Raw genomic sequence first — 18,801 nt, 5'->3', positions numbered from 1 at the left:
CTAGTTTGACCATTTGATTGGAGTTTGTGAGTGATCGACAGCTGCTCAGAGACGGCTCTCCAGATCAGTTCTGATTGGTTGTTTTCCTCCGGTCTGTGAAATCTTACAGATGCCATTAGGAGCACCGGAGGACACCAGAGGACACCGGAGGACAACGGAGGACACAGAGGAACATGATTTTTTTCAGATTACCTGGCTCATGCACTACTGTCAGGATATAGTGACCGTTTTATAAAAGTATTTTTATTAATCATATTTGCTCCAATTCTACCCACTGCTGCTTTAAGTCATAGGCCATATAGGCGGTCGATAAGAGCGCCACCTTCTGGGGGGTGCTGCTCGCCCTCATCTACAGTAGTAAAATGCAACATACACATTAAAACCTGCAGTAATATTAAAACACAAACATCATATAGTAAAACACTGACAGGGGACATTTTACTGCACAATGAATACCTTTTCATACTTTAAGTACATTTTGCTGATAATACTTACATACTTTTATTTAAGTTCGATTTTGAATGCACGACTTTTACTTGTAGTGGAGTATTTTCACAGTATGGGATTAGTACTTTTACTCAAGGGTCAGAATACTTCTTCCACCACTGCTCAAAACTGTATAGGACTCCCTACAATTAAACATGAAATTAAATAAATACAATTAAATAAAATTAGATAAATTAAATTAGATAAATTAAATTAGAAATATACATGATAAAAAAAAATTACATTGAAAAATAAATTTATTAATAAAAATGTACATGATAAAAAATGAATCACATTAAAAATAAAATTCAAAATGAACATGATAAAAAATAAATTACATTAAAAAAATAATTAATTAATAAAAATATACATGATAAAAAATAAATTACATTAAAACATAAATTATTTAATTGCAAATTAACATGATTAAAAAATAAATGATATAAAAAATGTATTAATTAATTAAAAATGTACATGATAAAAAAAAAATACCTGAATAAAATAGCTTTTTTTAAATGTCTGAATTTCTTAGTGTTTTTAACAATAATTTTGTCTTATATACAGTATATATATGTGTGTGTGTGTGTCTGTGTGTGTGTGTGTGTGCGTGTGCGTGTGCGTGTGCGTGTGCGTGTGCGTGTGCGTGTGCGTGTGCGTGTGTGTGTGTGTGTGATGAGTTCACCACATCCGCGGTGAGAATAGTGTACTGCTCTCTGGTGTGTTTGTTCCGTTTTTTATATTTTAATAAATGTTAGTAAAGTAGCCACTAACGGGCTGTGAGCAGAAGGGCGGTGCTTGGTGAAGCGGTGCGGTTGGTTTATTAGCTCAAACAAAGCGCACCCTTATAACAGTTTTAGCTAGTCCTCGCCTCCTCAGTAACCGTTTTTATCTTAGGTTACTAATGCTACTCTAAATCAACGGAAACGCCTGTATAACATCAATATAAGGTAAGTGTTGTTATTTTAACCTACATTTGTCACAGTGTGCGATGTTTAGACCAAAATGAACGAATTGTTTTGCTCTTATAAGAGCAAAACAATTCCAATTTCTGTGGCAAAAAAAATAGAATGATAAATATATTTATCATTCTACTTTTTTTGCCACAGAAAGTTTATGCTAGTAGTTTCGATATTTTACCTTTATTTAATTTTTTTGAGACGTTGGTAAGGTAGGAGTCTGTTAATGTTAATGATGAATCCACAATTAATCACCTTGAAGAATCATGTTAACCAACAGATTAATCTGTTAATTATTTTCTTGATTGTTTTTCAGTGGTGGAAAAATGTTGATCAGTGTTTCCCAAAGCCCAAGATAATGTCCTCAGATGTCTTGCTTTGTCCACAACTCAAATATATTCAGTTTACTGTCATAGAGGAGTAAAGAAACAAGAAAATATTCACATTTAAGAAGCAGGAATCAGAAAATTTACCTTTTTTTTCTTAAAAATTACTCAGACCGATTAATCGATTATCGAAATGGTTGGCGATTCATTTAATAGTTGACAACTAAGCGATTAATTGTTGCAGCTCTACAGTATTTTGCATCCCGTTGCCTCTGTTAAATTTTTCCATTAGGTTCAAGTAAAATATAAATGGTTATACTTCATATCCATGGTATTTTACTGATAGTGAGGATAGTTACGAAGACAACAGCCAAACACATGCATTATTGTAGGAAAAAGAAAATAAACATTTTCAATAATCCTTTCAACCATTTTTTTATAGTCAGCTGGATGTCAGATGATCATAATGTCCTTTTCTGATGCTTTGTCTCAAGAAACAGACTTCACATGGTAACACTCATCTACTTTGACAGCACTTTTAAAGTTCAGTATCAAGCGTCATGGCAGATGTTAGCTTGATAAAGGAGGTATTCCTGCATGTACAGTGCCTTCAGAAAATATTCAGACCCCTCATTTTTTTCACATTTTGTTATGTTGCAGCCTTATGCTAAAATCGATAAAATTACTTGTTTTCCTCATCAATCTACACGCAATACACCACAATGACAAAGTGGAAAAAGAATTTTAGAAATTTTTGCAAATTTATTAAAAAGGAAAAACTGAAATATCACATTGACATAAGTATTCAGACCCTTTGCTATGATACTTGAAATTTAGCTCAGATGCCTCCCATTTCCCTCGATCATCTTTGAGATGTTTCTCCACCTTGACTGGAGTCCACCTGTGGTAAATTCAATTGATTGGACATGATTTGGAAAGGCACACACCTGTCTATATAAGGTCTCACAGATGACAATGCATATCAGAGCAAAAACCAAGCCATGAGGTCGAAGGAAATGCCTGAAGAGCTCAGAGACAGGATTGTGTCGAGGCACAGATCTGGGGAAGGCTATAAAAAAATTCTGCAGCATTGAAGGTCCCCAAGAGCATAGTGGCCTCCATAATTCTTAAATGGAAGAAGTTTGGAACAACCAGGACTGTCACTAGAGCTGGCCGCCCGGCCAAACTGAGCAATCGGGGGAGAAGGGCCTTGGTAAGGGAGTTGACCAAGAACCCAATAGTCACTCTGGCTGAGCTCCAGAGATCCTGTGTGGAGATGGGAGACACTTCCAGTAGGACAACCATCACTGCAACACTCCACCGATCTGGGCTTTATGGCAGAGTGGCCAGATGGACATGAAAGCCTGCTTGGAGTTTGCAAAAAGGCACCTAAAGGACACTCAGACTGTGAGAAACAAGATTGTCTGGTCTGATGAAACCAAGATTGAACTGTTTAGCCTCAATTCTAAACGTATGTTTGGAGGAATCCAGGCACCGCTCATCACCTGTCCAATACCATCCCAACGGTGAAGCATGGTGGTGGCAGCATCATGCTTTGGGGGTGTTTTTCAGCGGCAGGGAATGGGAGACTAGTCAGGATCAAGGAAAAGCTGAACGGAGCAAAGTATAGAGATATTCTGAATGAAAACCTGCTCCAGAGCGCTCAGGACCTCAGACTGGGCTGAAGGTTCACCTTCCAACAGGACAATGACCCTAAGCACACAGCCGTCAGAGATGTCCTGAAGTCAAATATATCAGTCATTGTGAGGCATTATTGATTAATACATTTCCCTCACAAATTAGTGGTATTTTCTTTTTAATTTATGAGGGACATGTAATGTTTTATACTTCTGGTTAATATAATCCAATCAATCTTATTTCCATATATGTATTTTGTATATACAGTTCCCTTTGGGAAATCAGCCTCTGTCTCCGCAGCCTGATAAGGATGTTCCTTTACAAAATGTTGCAAGCACAGATTGATATGTGCTGGGTCCAGGCTTCAAGGCTAATGATACACGTGACTGTTTCCAGGACAAGCTGGGGCCCTGCGTGATAAGAGCTTCTTCTATCTCAGTTATAATAAGTAGTAGAAAAAGAATGGTGAATCAGCGATGAAACAGGAAGATTTTTACTAATTGTGCAAATGTATCAAATTTAGCATTGATTCCTTGCCAGCCAAACCATGTCCCAAAAAATAATAATAATGCTTCTTGCACATTAAAGCTAGCCCTGTTAAACGTCAGGTCTTTGGCAGGAAAAACTTTTTTAATCAATGATTTTATTACTGAGCACAAGCTTGATTTTATGTTTTTAACTGAAACTTGATTAGATCAAAATAACAGTGCAGCTGTTCTTATCGAGTCAACTCCTCCCAACTTTAGTTTTATGAGCGAAACGAGAATGCATAAGAAAGGAGGTGGAGTTGCCTTATTGTTTAATGATTCTCTCCAATGCAAACAGATATCTTATGGACATTTTCCTTCTTTTGAATATGTCGCTCTTCAGCTGAACTCCTCTTCTCGAGCTTTGTTTCTGAATATCTACAGGCCACCTAAATACTGTGCAAACTTTTTTGATGATTTTACTTAACTGCTGTCTGTAATTAGTGTTGACTTTGACTGTGTAATCACTGTTGATAATTTTAACATCCATGTTGACAACCAACAGGACAGAGGGGCCAAAGAACTGTGTCAGGTTCTTGATAACTATGGAATGAGTCAGCATGTGACGGAGCCCACACACAATAGGGGACACACTTTGGACTTAATCATATCAAAGGGCCTGAACATTTCCAAGGTTGTAGTGATGGATGTTGTTTTGTCTGATCATTCCTGTGTATTCTTTGAGAGTACTCTACCTGTGCACAGGAATGATCAGACAGAGGTAATCACAAAAAGGTATATCACTGAAAATACCAGTGATCAATTTGTTCAGGCTTTCTCTTCCACACCCACCCTCCCCTGGACCTCTGTCAATGAGCTTGTAGATAATTTCAATTCTAAAATTACAGATGTTATTGATACCATTACACCCACCAAGGTGAAGATTGTCTCTGGTAAGAAAAAATCTCCATGGAGAAATGCAATGTTAGTAAAGAATGAAAAAAGAGAGTGTCGAAAAGCTGAACGCCAGTGGTGGAAAACAAATCTACAAGTTCATTATGATATCTATAAAGAGAGACTTTGCGTTTATAATTCAGAACTGAGAAATGCAAAGCGGTCCTTCTTCTCTGACATCATTACCAAAATCAACAATAATGCACGTGCCCTGTTTGCTACTGTCGACAGGCTAACAAACCCTCCTGCGTCAGTAGCCTCTGAACTTTGAACCACCAGGGCCTGCAATGAATTTGCTTCCTTTTTCACAGAAAAAATTCACAAAATCAGACAAGCAGTCACTTCCTCGTTAGCAGGTACAGGATGTTTGTTGCCCCTGCGTCCACTTATAAGTGGATACTTATACCTAGGTATACCTGGTGCAAATAACATGACACAATTTTATCCAATAAATCAGACATACCTGGAGGAAATCATACAACATCTAAAATCCTCCTCATGCTGCCTTGACATTCTGCCAACAGGCCTTTTCAAAAAAGTATCAGATTGTATGGTCTCAGAGCTTTTACAGATTGTTAATGCATCTCTTGTTTCAGGAGTCTTCCCACAGCCCCTGAAAACTGCTGTCATCAAACCACTCCTCAAAAAGAACAACCTGGACTCATCAATAGTAAATAATTACAGACCGATATCAAATCTTCCATTCTTGTCTAAAACAATTGAAAAAACAGTTTTTCAACAATTAAATAGCTTTCTGGCAATAAACAACTCTTTTGATGGCTTCCAGTCAGGTTTTCGACCTCAGCACAGCACTGAGACTGCTCTTGTTAAGGTCTTCAATGACATCCGATTGAACACAGACAGTGGTAGAATTACGGTTTTAGTTTTACTGGATCTCAGTGCTGCATTCGACACGGTTGACCATAATATATTACTAGACCGACTGGAAAACTGTGTGAGTATTTCTGGTATAGCACTCAGCTGGTTTAAATCCTACCTAAAAGACAGGGACTTCTTTGTGTCTATAGGTAATTGCAAATCTGAGCTGAACAAAATCACATGCGGAGTTCCCCAAGGCTCCATCTTGGGGCCTCTTTTGTTTAACATCTACATGCTCCCACTGGGTCAGATTTTTGATAACAACAAAATAAATTACCATAACTATGCAGACGACACACACATTTACATAACTCTATCACTAGGAGACTACAGTCCAATACAAGCACTGAGTGAGTGCATTGAACAAGTCAATAATTGGATGTGCCAGAATTTTCTTCAGCTGAACAAAGACAAAACTGAGGTCGTAGTTTTTGGAGCCAAAAAGGAAAGATTGAAGGTTAGTGCTCACCTACAATCTGTAATGTTAAAAAGCTCGGACCAAGCCAGAAATCTTGGTATAGTCATGGACTCTGACCTGAGCTTTAACAGCCATATTAAGACAATTACAAAGACAGCCTTCTATCACCTGAAGAACAGGCAAGAATTAGAGGACTGATGTCTCAGCAGGATTTGGAAAAACTAGTCCATGCATTTATCTTCAGCCGACTTGACTACTGTAACGGCGTCTTTACTGGTCTTCCTAAAAAATCGATCAGACAGCTGCAGCTGATTCAGAACGCTGCTGCTAGAGTCCTCACTAAGACCAAGAAAGTGGATCACATCAGTCCAGTTCTGAAGTTTCTACACTGGCTGCCTGTCTCTCAGAGAATTGATTTCAAAATACTGCTGCTGGTTTACAAAGCACTAAATGGTTTAGGGCCAAAATATATTTCTGATCTTCTGCTATGTTATGAACCATCCAGACCTCTCAAGTCATCTGGATCAGGTCTGCTTAGTGTCCCCAGAGTCAGAACTAAACATGCAGAAGCATCATTCAGTTTTTATGCACCAAATATTTGGAACAAGCTCCCAGAAACCTTAAAAGAAGTGAGAGATGGAGCGGTCCGCTCCATCTCTCACTTCTTTTAAAACAAAGCTTAAAACTTTCCTGTTTGCTACTGCCTTTAATTAGAGCTTTTACTCTTTTGTGTTTTATTCTATTTTAGCTTCTATCCTAGCTTTTAGTTTTAGCTTGCTTTTTTTCTTCTAATCTTTAATGTTTTAATGTTTTTATAACTGTTTTAATTGTCTTTTTTTTGTCACTTTAGTCTTTATTGCTTTTTTGCATACACAAATAAAACACAAATATACAAACGAAACTTGCAACAGTGCTGTGAGGGGTTCAGTTTACAATTGGTGATGCAGTATACAGGGTTATTTTCTTATTAAAACATTTTCCGATAACTTACAGTTTTGACACTACAATTATACAGTGCTTTTGTCTTTATGTCTATACCTAATCCATTTTCCCATTCTCTGTTAAACTCATCTTCTTTCACTCTTAGAGAATAAGTCATTTTCTCCATCACAAATATTCCCTGTACTATGTCTAACCATTGACTAAGTCTGGGGGTGTCTGCTACAAGCCATTTTCTTGTAATGGCCTTTCTGCCCGCTGTGAGTAGGATTTTAACCAAGTACTGATCTTCCTTCAGCACCACTGAAGTTATATTACCCAGGTACAAAATGGAACATTTCTTGATGATTATATATCCTAATACCTCATTTAATACTGAGTTCACTCTGTCCCAAAATGTTTCTATTTTTGGGCAACTCCAGAAGATATGTTCATGATTTGCGTCTGTATGGCCACATTGTCTCCAGCATGTTTGTTGCCTTAGAATTTGCTTGCTTTTTATGTTAGGCATAATGAAGAAACAAATCAGATTTTTCCAATTAAATTCTCTCCACAGTTGTGAATTAGTGGATGTCTGTAGTGTTACACACATATCATGCCATTCTTCTTCTGAGATTTTGATGTTCAATTCTTTTTCCCACTTTAATTTCACATAGGATGTAGTCTTTGCTTGACATTCCATTAAACCATGATAAAGTTTAGAAATAATCCTTGATGCTTTTTGATGATACGCATTGACTTCTACCACTGGATTCTTTTCTTCTGGTGCCTCCCTTTTTACTTTTTTGTTGTAATATTCTCTCAGTTGGAAATATCTAAACAAGTCTTGGTTGCGAAGTGCAAATCTGTCCTTCAAATCTTGAAAACTTCTTAGGTCTCCATTTTTAGTAACAGTACAAAACGCAGTCATTCCTTTTTTCATCCATTCTTTAAATGTTGAGTCATACATCCCTGGTCTCACCATCCAAAGCTATCCATTTTAACACTTTTTGTCGATTTTTCAATTTAAGTTGTCTGGTAAGAGTGAACCAGGTTTCTAAAGTAAATATTGTTATTGGATCGATTATACTCCTGATATGCCCTGGAAGCGCTTTTTCTCCCAAGAGTGTTTGGATGTGGAAATCAGGGATACATGTCTCAATCTCTTTCCACCTAGCTATGTAGCTATCATCACACCAATTAATTAGAGGTCGAAGTTGGGCTGCATAGAAATATGTCCTAAAATTTGGAAGTGCCATTCCACCTTTGTCCTTTGGCAACTGAAGTGTAGTGTATCGAACTCTGGCTTTCTTCCCTCCCCAAATAAATCTACATATTAATTTATCCCATTCTCTGAATTGTTTTAGTGGAACCTCTATTGACAGAGATTGAAACAAGTACAATAACCTTGGCAAAATATTCATTTTCACCACATTTATTTTATTGCTAAAATCCATTGGGTATGTGGACCATCTTTCTATATCCTTTCTTATGTTTTGGTTAATATGGTTATAATTGGCCCCATACAACATTGATATATTTTTCGTTATAGGTACCCCATGGTATTTAATTGATTTTGAATCTCATTTAATATTATACTTTTGCCTGATTTCTTCTGGAGGAGCACAGTTAAATAGGAGGATTTGAGTTTTTGAAATATTCAATTTATATCCTGCATATAAATTTAATTTATCTATGATCTCCATCATCCTTGGAAAGGAGGTGTTTACATCCGTGAGATACATCATTACGTCATCTGCAAAAAGACCAATTCTATGTTCTCTGTCACTTATAGTTACTCCCCTCAGTTCCCTATCTTGACGGATCGCTTGAGCCAATGGTTCAATATATATAGCAAACAGGGTAGGGCTAAGACAACATCCCTGTCTCGTTCCTCTTCCTAACACAAATCTCTCCGTCAAGGACCCATTCACCTTTACTCTTGCAGAAGGTTGCTGGTAGATTGCTTTAATAATTTGAATATAATCTTTGGAAAAGCCAAATCTTTCCAGTGTTTGATATAAAACTTCCCAATTAACCCTATCGAAAGCCTTTTCTGCATCTAGGCTTATCAGGATAGCGCGTACTTTCTTTTTGAATCTTGTGTATTATATGTAGGGTTCTTCTAATACTGTCTTGTGTTTGTCTGCCTGTTATAAAACCAGTCTGATCTTCATCAATTAAATCTGGCATGAACTTTTCAAATCGTTTGGAGATAATTGAGGTATATAATTTATAGTCCACATTTAGAATTGATATCGGTCTGTAGTTGGTACAATTTTCCTTGTTTTTGTTCTCTTTGGGTATTAGTGTTATAATTGCCTCTTTCCATGATGGGGGTGTCTTGCCTTCCTTGATAATCCAGTTAAAGGTTCTCAGAAGAATTGGCTTCAACTCGTTACGGAATATTTTATACCTTTTTATAGGAAAACCGTCGCTACCTGGGGCCTTGTTTGTTTTCATCCTACCAATTGCCTTCTCTATCTCGTCCAGTGATATTTCTGCTGTGATTGTTTTATTTTGTGTCTCTCCAATACAGGGCAGATCTATTGTATGTAAAAAAGTCTTTATTGATTCTCCATCTGCTGTAGAAGTTTGTGTATATAATTATTTATCATATTCCTGGAAGATAAGTTCTATTTCTTTTGGATCACTATTCAATTTCTGTGTACAGGGGTCCTTCATTTTGTGTATGGAGTTATCGGCCTGTTGTTTGCGTAACCTTCGGGCAAGTAATTTAGTGGATTTAGGGCCTAGCTCATAATATGCCTGTTTTACAAATCTTGCTTTTTTCTCCACCTCTTGACCCAATATCCCATCCATTTGTCCCCTCAAATCTTCTATTTGTTTATATGTTTTCTGGTCCTTATTATTTTTGTACTTCTGTTCTAAATCCTTCAGGTCTAATATCAATTTATCATATGTTTCCATTCTGGCCTTTTTAATATGTGATGCCCTAGCTATTAACCTACCTTGTATTACAGCCTTCAATGAGTCCCATAATATGGATGGGTCCACCTCCCCATTATCATTCTCCTCTAGATATCTTTTGATTTCCAATTTAATGTCATTAACAGTTGTTTTATCATTCAGCATGCCAACATTTAATCGCCATACTGTGTTTTTCCTTCTACTATCCATTTGAATAGTTAAGTATATGGCATAATGGTCCGATACATCTGCCACGCCAATTCTGCAGTCTGTTACCCTACAGTCTTCTTTCCGCATTAAAAAATAGTCTATTCTGGAGTAAACTGAGTGCGGTATTGAGTAATGTGTATAGTCTCTTTCTAAAGGGTGAAAATTCCTCCAGACATCAAGGAAACCAATTTCTTCACATGTAGTGTTTAGTAATTTTGTTAACTGGTTCTTATTCTTCTTTTTGCTGGTCGTATCAAGACTATGATTCAATACTACATTCAGATCCCCCCCGCATATACAAATTCCTTCTGCTTCCATTGCAATGATATCAAATAGGGATTTGAAAAAATGTTTATCACTATCATAGATATTTACCAGCGTCAGAATATTATTATCAACTTTGCCCTTTACTATGATATACCTCCCTTCTTTGTCCTTTATTTCTTTAAAAATTTCGAATTTCGATATCAAGATTGCCACTCCTCTTTTATGACTACAAGTATGTGAGCTATAATATGTGTTTTTGTATCCAAATCTTTTAAATTTTTCTCTCCCAGCCGGTCCTCACTGTAATATTTAAACCAAAGAAGTCTGAAAAAAAAAGAATTCAGATATCTCCACTGTGTATCCGTTCTTTTGTATAGTCATTTTTCTGTTGAATATGGGCAAAGCTCGGTTCATCCATCCATCCATCCATCCATCTTCAACCGCTTATCCGGGATCGGGTCGCGGGGGCAACAGCTCCAGCAGGGGACCCCAAACTTCCCTTTCCCGGGCCACATTAACCAGCTCTGACTGGGGGATCCCGAGGCGTTCCCAGGCCAGAGTAGAGATATAATCTCTCCACCTAGTCCTGGGTCTTCCCCGTGGTCTCCTCCCAGCTGGTCGTGCCTGGAACACCTCCCAAGGGAGGCGCCCAGGAGGCATCCGTGCTAGATGCCCGAACCACCTCAACTGGCTCCTTTCGACGCAAAGGAGCAAGGACTCTACTCCGAGTCCCTCACGGATGACTGAGCTTCTTACCCTATCTCTAAGGGAGACGCCAGCCACCCTCCTGAGGAAACCCATTTCGGCCGCTTGCACCCGCGACCTCGTTCTTTCGGTCATGACCCAACCCTCATGACCATAGGTGAGAGTAGGAACGAAGATTGAATGGTAGATCGAGAGCTTTGCCTTCCGGCTCAGCTCTCTTTTCGTCACAACGGTGCGGTAAAGCGAACGCAATACCGCCCCTGCTGCTCCGATTCTCCGACCAATCTCACGTTCCATCGTCCCCTCACTCGCGAACAAGACCCCGAGATACTTAAACTCCTTCACTTGGGGTAAGGACTCATTCCCTACCCGGAGTAGGCAACCCACCGGTTTCCTGCTGAGGACCATGGCCTCAGATTTAGAGGTGCTGATTCTCATCCCGACTGCGTCACACTCGGCTGCGAACCGATCCAGTGAGTGCTGGAGGTCGCAGACCGATGATGCCAACAGGACCACATCATCTGCAAAAAGCAGCGATGAGATCCTCAGCACACCGATCTGCAAACCCTCCTCCACCGGAAACGAGTCCGACTTATTGCCGAGGATCCGAACACAGCTCTCGCTTTGGGCGTACAGGGATTGGATGGCCCTGAGAAGTGCCCCCCTCACCCCATACTCCCGCAGCACCCCCCACAGTATCTCCCGGGGGACCCGGTCATATGCCTTCTCCAAGTCCACAAAACACATGTAGACTGGATGGGCATACTCCCAGGCCCCCTCCAGGATCCTTGCGAGAGTGAAGAGCTGGTCCGTTGTTCCACGGCCAGGACGGAATCCGCATTGTTCCTCTTCGATCTGAGGTTCGACTATCGGCCGAACCCTCCTTTCCAGCACCTTCGAGTAGACTTTACCAGGGAGGCTGAGCAGTGTGATACCCCTGTAATTGGCACACACTCTCTGGTCCCCCTTTTTGAAAAGGGGAACCACCACCCCGGTCTGCCACTCCTTAGGCACTGTCACCGACTTCCACGCGGTGTTGAAGAGACGTGTCATCCAAGACAGCCCCTCCCCACCCAGAGCCTTCAGCATTTCTGGGCGGATCTCATCAACCCCCGGGGCTTTGCCACTGTGGAGTTGTTTGACTACCTCAGTGACTTCCACCAGGGTAATTGATGATGGTCCCCCATCAGCTTCCAGCTCTGCCTCTACCATAGAGGGTGTATTGGTCGGATTCAGAAGTTCCTCAAAGTGCTCCTTCCACCGCCCGATTACCTCCTCAGTTGAGGTCAACAGTGTCCCATCCTTACTGTACACAGCTTGGATGGTTCCCCGTTTCCCCCTCCTAAGGTGCCGGATGGTTTTCCAGAAGCACTTTGGTGCCGACCGAAAGTCCTTCTCCATGGCTGCTCCGAACTCCTCCCACACCCGCTGCTTTGCCTCCGTCACGGCAGTGGCTGCTGCTCTTCGGGCCCGTCGGTACCCTGCAACTGCCTCCGGAGACCTCCGAGATAACATATCCCGGAAGGCCTCCTTCTTCAGTCGGACGGCTTCCCTGACCACCGGTGTCCACCATGGTGTTCGAGGGTTGCCGCCCCTTGAGGCACCTAAGACCTTAAAACCACAGCTCACCGCTGCAGCTTCAGCAATGGAAGCTTTGAACATCGTCCACTCGGGTTCAATGCCCCCAACCTCCACAGGGATGCCAGAAAAGCTCTGCCGGAGGTGTGAGTTGAAGATCTCTCGGACAGGGGCCTCCTCCAGACGTTCCCAGTTCACCCTCACTACGCGTCTGGGCTTACCAGGTCTGTCCAGAGTCTTCCCCCACCCTCTGACCCAACTCACCACCAGATGGTGATCAGTTGACAGCTCCGCCCCTGTCTTCACCCGAGTGTCCAAAACATGCGGCCTCAGATCAGATGATACGATTACAAAATCGATCATCGACCTTCGGCCTAGGGTGCTCTGGTACCACGTACACTTATGAGTATCCTTATGTTCGAACATGGTGTTCGTTATGGACAGTCCATGACTAGCACAGAAGTCCAACAACAAACGACCACTCAGGTTTAGATCAGGGAGGCCGTTCCTCCCAATCACGCCACTCCAGGTGTCTCCATCGTTGCCCACGTGCGCGTTGAAGTCTCCCAGGAGAACTATGGAGTCCCCTACTGGAGCCCCATACAGGACTCCATTCAGGGTCTCCAAGAAGGCCGAATACTCCGAACTGCTGTTTGGTGCATACGCACAAACAACAGTCAGAGTTTTCCCCCCCATAACCCGAAGGCGTAGGGAGGCGACCCTCTCGTCCACCGGGGTAAACTCCAACATAACGGCACTCAGCCGGGGATTTGTGAGTATCCCCACACCCGCCCGGCGCCTCACACCATGGGCAACTCCAGAGAAGAATAGAGTCCAACCCCTATCCAAGAGTACGGTTCCAGAACCGAGGCTGTGCGTAGAGGTAAGCCCTACCAGATCCAACTGATAGCGCTCCACCTCCCGCACAAGCTCCGGCTCCTTCCCCCACAGAGAGGTGACGTTCCACGTCCCCAGAGCCAGCCTCTGCCGCCCGGGTCCAGTCCGTCGAGGTCCCTGGCCTTCACTGCCACCCGTGTGGCAGCGCACCCGACCCAAGCGGTTCTTCCCGCAGGTGGTGAGCCCACAGGATGGAGAGGAGGGGGGTGCCACGTTCCTTCTTCGGGGTATCCCCGGCCGGGCTCCGTGGCAAGCCCGGCCACCAGACGCTCGTTGACGGGCCTTCCGTCTGGGCCTGGCTCCAGACGTGGGCCCCGGGCTTCCTCCGGGCCGGGTAACTCCTCCTCTGCCTCGTGTCTCGGTTCAATGTTTATTAATTAGTCTTTGGTGCAAAATCTGCCCCTTTAAAGTTTTTCATCGTCTCTTCTCATCTAGCTATATGTTGTTGCAGTCCATAGCCATACCTGCTGTGTTTTTAACCTAAATGTATTCATCCTGGTGGTCTCATTAAAATTAAAACTATTGTTTTAAGAGTCACATGTCCATGAGAACCTTTTCAAGGGGGTGTCAATGGTACACTTGGTAGTAGAATAGTTTCTTGAAGTGTTTACTAATTTACATGAGGATGGACTTGAAGTGTCCACTGTGTGCAGCTGTATCACAAAGGGAAATGGAGATACTTTATCATTTGGCCAAAAAAAACAAATCTTGGCTTATCACAAAGTAGCCACGAGGTCACACTTCTCACTGTCTTTCAGACAGCGATCGGATCTCAATGTGGACACTGGAGACACATATTGATACCAGGTGTAAATGTAATCAGATTAAATCATATCTAGATTCAATCTGGATACAAGACGCATTTTAATGCTTGGTGTAAGGGGGTCTCTTTTAAAAATATCTGTCACATTAAACCTCTACAACCACAACAAAATACATGTGACTTTTAAACACACAACATCCTTTTTGTCTGTTAGCTGTCTCTGACACCAGTGTCAAAGCAGTCTAATGTAGATCTATTTCTTTCATGTTGGTTTCAACTTCCAACACTTGAGTAATTGTATTTTTTTTTTCTTACAGATGGATCTGCGGCTACTTTTAATAGCAACGTTATCAGCGGTCCTCTGTGGCAGCTGGGCACAGCAAGGTAAGAACAAGGAAATGTCATGAATTTGTTCAAATTTTTTTCCATTTTTCTTATCTTAAAGCTGGGGAAGGCAGTGCATTTTTGGTGTTATAGGGCAAAACGTCCATAATAATTTTTCAGCATATTGTAATTCAAGTGATACCCCATGGTAGGAAGTTTTCTGGAGAGTAAAAAAAAGCCAGAATTTGGAAATAAAGCCCTCATCCTCGAGCTATCCTCTCTCCTCTCTCTTTCACCATCGGAGGGGACTTGTACGCGCATCTGTATTTGTAGAACAGCCAATAGGATCGTTCTCTCTCTGAAATGACCTGTGGTTGGCCAACGTCTTCCGACATTGTCTAGACTTTTTTAAAGCCTGAAAACAGAGCCATGAGGAGGTGCAGAAGTCTAGTTTCTCTCAGAACACTTGAATTACAATATGCTAAAAGGTTATTATGGAATTTTTGCCCAATGATGCCAGAAATATACTGCCTATCCCCGCTTTAACTATTAAATATTAGCTAACCCATAGCTTAGCATGTTTTTCAGCTGTGTTAACAGACACCCCACTGCAATACAGTCACCTTAGTAGTCATTGTTACACTTCATGTGTGTGTTTTATCTATTTAACTCTTCACATCTTGTATTTCTTCATTCATGGTTTTATGACTCTGTGTGTCCTGTTGGCTGCTGGGAGTCTCTTTTTTTACAAGGTGAAGTCATCCCTTGGTGAGCTGCCTGGAGCTTCTCTCAGCATGACTCAGTTTTCTGAACTGGGAAGAGGTTGTGTTTTGTAGCCAAAAACCAAAGCTGGTTTGAGTTAGTGAACTAATGGAAAATCTGTTTTGTCATCTTGGCTAAAAAAAACTTGTGTTTGTGTCTTTCAGAGGGAAGCATATGCATCAAGGCAAACGCACAGTCGTGTGGGGAATGCATCCAGGTGGCCGAGAAGTGTGGATGGTGCGCAGATGAAGTGAGTTGAATCACTAAAGCTGCCACCAGAGTGTTTTATCATATGAAGGAAAAGTTATCGAGAAGATTCTTAAACTGTGGGTGTGGTGCATTCAGAGTTTTGCGGTCTGTGTAGCAGCGTTGCTTAATGGTCAAATTGCACAAAAACAGCTAACAAACACAGCTGGTAGTCATCATCTTGTGCATTAAATAATGCAATCACTAACCAATATAAAGATTTTAACTCTCACTTTTCGACAATTAATTTCAAAATTTCAAAAAGTGCGTACAACAGAGTCATAGTATCTATTCAAAACAAACAAATACAATCCAAAGATACTATAATGAATAATAATATGATGAGTTTTATTATTCATTTTGAAAAGGAAACAGGTTTCAAGAAGTAAGAAAATACGTTTTACTTTTTCCATCAAATTAATTTTGTCGTCATTACTATTGATACAAATACATAAATCTATAGATATACGTGCACATAAACTGTACTTACCCTATTAGTACATGCACAAACAAATACGGTGTAATACCAGAGTCAAGAGATTCACGAGATGTGCTCTCTCTTGCCTTTGGACCAAAGACAAGTAAACCACAACTACTCCATTAATTGTAAACATGAGTGCTGCTGCTGCTTGTCTCACAGTGGAAACTTTGGCTGTAGAATCCTCTTTAATTAGACGGTTTCTGTACTGAAGGCAAGTACTGAGTGAACAGACCACAGTACAGGAAAATACTGATTTACTGGGGCGTGAGGTTGATATGAAATGTATGCTCACTCCTTCACAGCTAGAGTATGTTTTTCAGTGTGGTGGCTGCAAAGTGCAGGACAAACAAATGACAAATATTATAAAAATTCTATGTCATGCTGTGCAACAAGTAAGGGATAATGTACAGCGAGCCGGTCATTGTTGTGAAAGAATCCCCTTGAGGGTGATGAGAGACAGCATCGCCCTGTCGGGGATTCTTTCACAACAATGACCGGCTCGCTGTACATTATCCTGCTTATTACACGGCTACTTACTTAAGAAATCAATATTTTGACACAAAAACGGACCGCCAGTGTCCGACATCATAGCTGCACCCATAGCAACGGTCTGTTATACATAGCAACTGTGATTGACCAATCAGAATTACACAGCCGTCTAATAAATTTCTGTAAAAAAGCTTTACAGCTTCTTTAGTTTCACTCTGCAAGACTTGGAACCGGAGGAGCATGAGGTTAGAAGTAGTGAGGTAGAACTGGACTAAATTTGTCCTCTACTATTTATACTGTGTGATGAGAGTATGACAGTATGAGACAGCTCTGTTATGATAACTTCAAACCAAAAAGTCAAAGAGAAATGGGGCTTTTTAATCCAGTGGTATACTCCATTGTTAAGTGAAATATGCAGTGAATGCCTCAACCTATCTTGTTGTCAGGTCCCCGTCACTAATGATTTACGATCTTGAAATATTGTGATGATCTGAAAGCGATAGTCATCCCCAAACATCATTAACCAATTAATGATATGAGCCATTTAACTTAAAAACCCGGACATGAGTTAGCATTTTAGCACTTCTGGTCCCCTCATCTGGAAGTCAATGGGTTATTTAAATGGGTTTTAAGTTAGATGTCTGAAATAAGGTCTGTGGTTAACACAAGCTTAAGAGAATTAAAAGTTTTGTTCTACGATATAAAATACATCAATGAATTCCCCGTTTGTGAATTTTGAAGCCTTTATATGTCTTAAAAAAGGTGGTTGCTAACAAGTAGCTAAATCCATCCATCTTCAACCGCTTATCCGGGATCGGGTCGCGGGGGCAACAGCTCCAGCAGGGGACCCCAAACTTCCCTTTCCCGGGCCACATTAACCAGCTCTGACTGGGGGATCCCGAGGCGTTCCCAGGCCAGAGTAGAGATATAATCTCTCCACCTAGTCCTGGGTCTTCCCCGTGGTCTCCTCCCAGCTGGTCGTGCCTGGAACACCTCCCAAGGGAGGCGCCCAGGAGGCATCCGTGCTAGATGCCCGAACCACCTCAACTGGCTCCTTTCGACGCAAAGGAGCAAGGACTCTACTCCGAGTCCCTCACGGATGACTGAGCTTCTTACCCTATCTCTAAGGGAGACGCCAGCCACCCTCCTGAGGAAACCCATTTCGGCCGCTTGCACCCGCGACCTCGTTCTTTCGGTCATGACCCAACCCACATGACCATAGGTGAGAGTAGGAACGAAGATTGAACGGTAGATCGAGAGCTTTGCCTTCCGGCTCAGCTCTCTTTTCGTCACAACGGTGCGGTAAAGCGAATGCAATACCGCCCCTGCTGCTCCGATTCTCCGACCAATCTCACGTTCCATCGTCCCCTCACTCGCGAACAAGACCCCGAGATACTTAAACTCCTTCACTTGGGGTAAGGACTCATTCCCTACCCGGAGTAGGCAATCCACCGGTTTCCTGCTGAGAACCATGGCCTCAGATTTAGAGGTGCTGATTCTCATCCCGACTGCGTCACACTCGGCTGCGAACCGATCCAGTGAGTGCTGGAGGTCGCAGACCGATGATGCCAACAGGACCACATCATCTGCAAAAAGCAGCGATGAGATCCTCAGCACACCGATCTGCAAACCCTCCTCCACCCGACTACGCCTCGATATCCTGTCCATGAATATCACAAACAGGATTGGTGACAAAGCGCAGCCCTGGCGGAGGCCAACCCCCACCGGAAACGAGTCCGACTTACTGCCGAGGATCCGAACACAGCTCTCGCTTTGGGCGTACAGGGATTGGATGGCCCTGAGAAGTGCCCCCCTCACCCCATACTCCCGCAGCACCCACCACAGTATCTCCCGGGGGACCCGGTCATATGCCTTCTCCAAGTCCACAAAACACATGTAGACTGGATGGGCATACTCCCAGGCCCCCTCCAGGATCCTTGCGAGAGTGAAGAGCTGGTCCGTTGTTCCACGGCCAGGACGGAATCCGCATTGTTCCTCTTCGATCTGAGGTTCGACTATCGGCCGAACCCTCTTTTCCAGCACCTTGGAGTAGACTTTACCAGGGAGGCTGAGCAGTGTGATACCCCTGTAATTGGCACACACTCT

At 42.1% G+C, this 18,801-nt stretch overlaps 1 protein-coding gene across 1 annotated transcript in view; it reads left to right on the top strand.

The window, feature by feature from the left end:
• Positions 1 to 18,801, top strand: part of LOC119497930 (integrin beta-1-like) — a 53,858-nt gene that overhangs the window by 16,035 nt on the left and 19,022 nt on the right. Inside the window, exons 3-5 of the mRNA XM_037786370.1 lie at positions 1,381 to 1,433; positions 14,711 to 14,777; positions 15,644 to 15,729. Of these exons, the coding sequence (XP_037642298.1) occupies positions 14,711 to 14,777; positions 15,644 to 15,729 (153 nt within the window). The 5' untranslated portion in view covers positions 1,381 to 1,433. The remainder of the gene's footprint in view (positions 1 to 1,380; positions 1,434 to 14,710; positions 14,778 to 15,643; positions 15,730 to 18,801) is intronic.

Source organism: Sebastes umbrosus, chromosome 12 (genome assembly GCF_015220745.1).
Source record: "Sebastes umbrosus isolate fSebUmb1 chromosome 12, fSebUmb1.pri, whole genome shotgun sequence".
Lineage (NCBI taxonomy): Eukaryota > Metazoa > Chordata > Actinopteri > Perciformes > Sebastidae > Sebastes > Sebastes umbrosus.
Note: the sequence above shows the minus strand (reverse complement) of the source record. Positions and strands in the feature narration are given on the sequence as shown.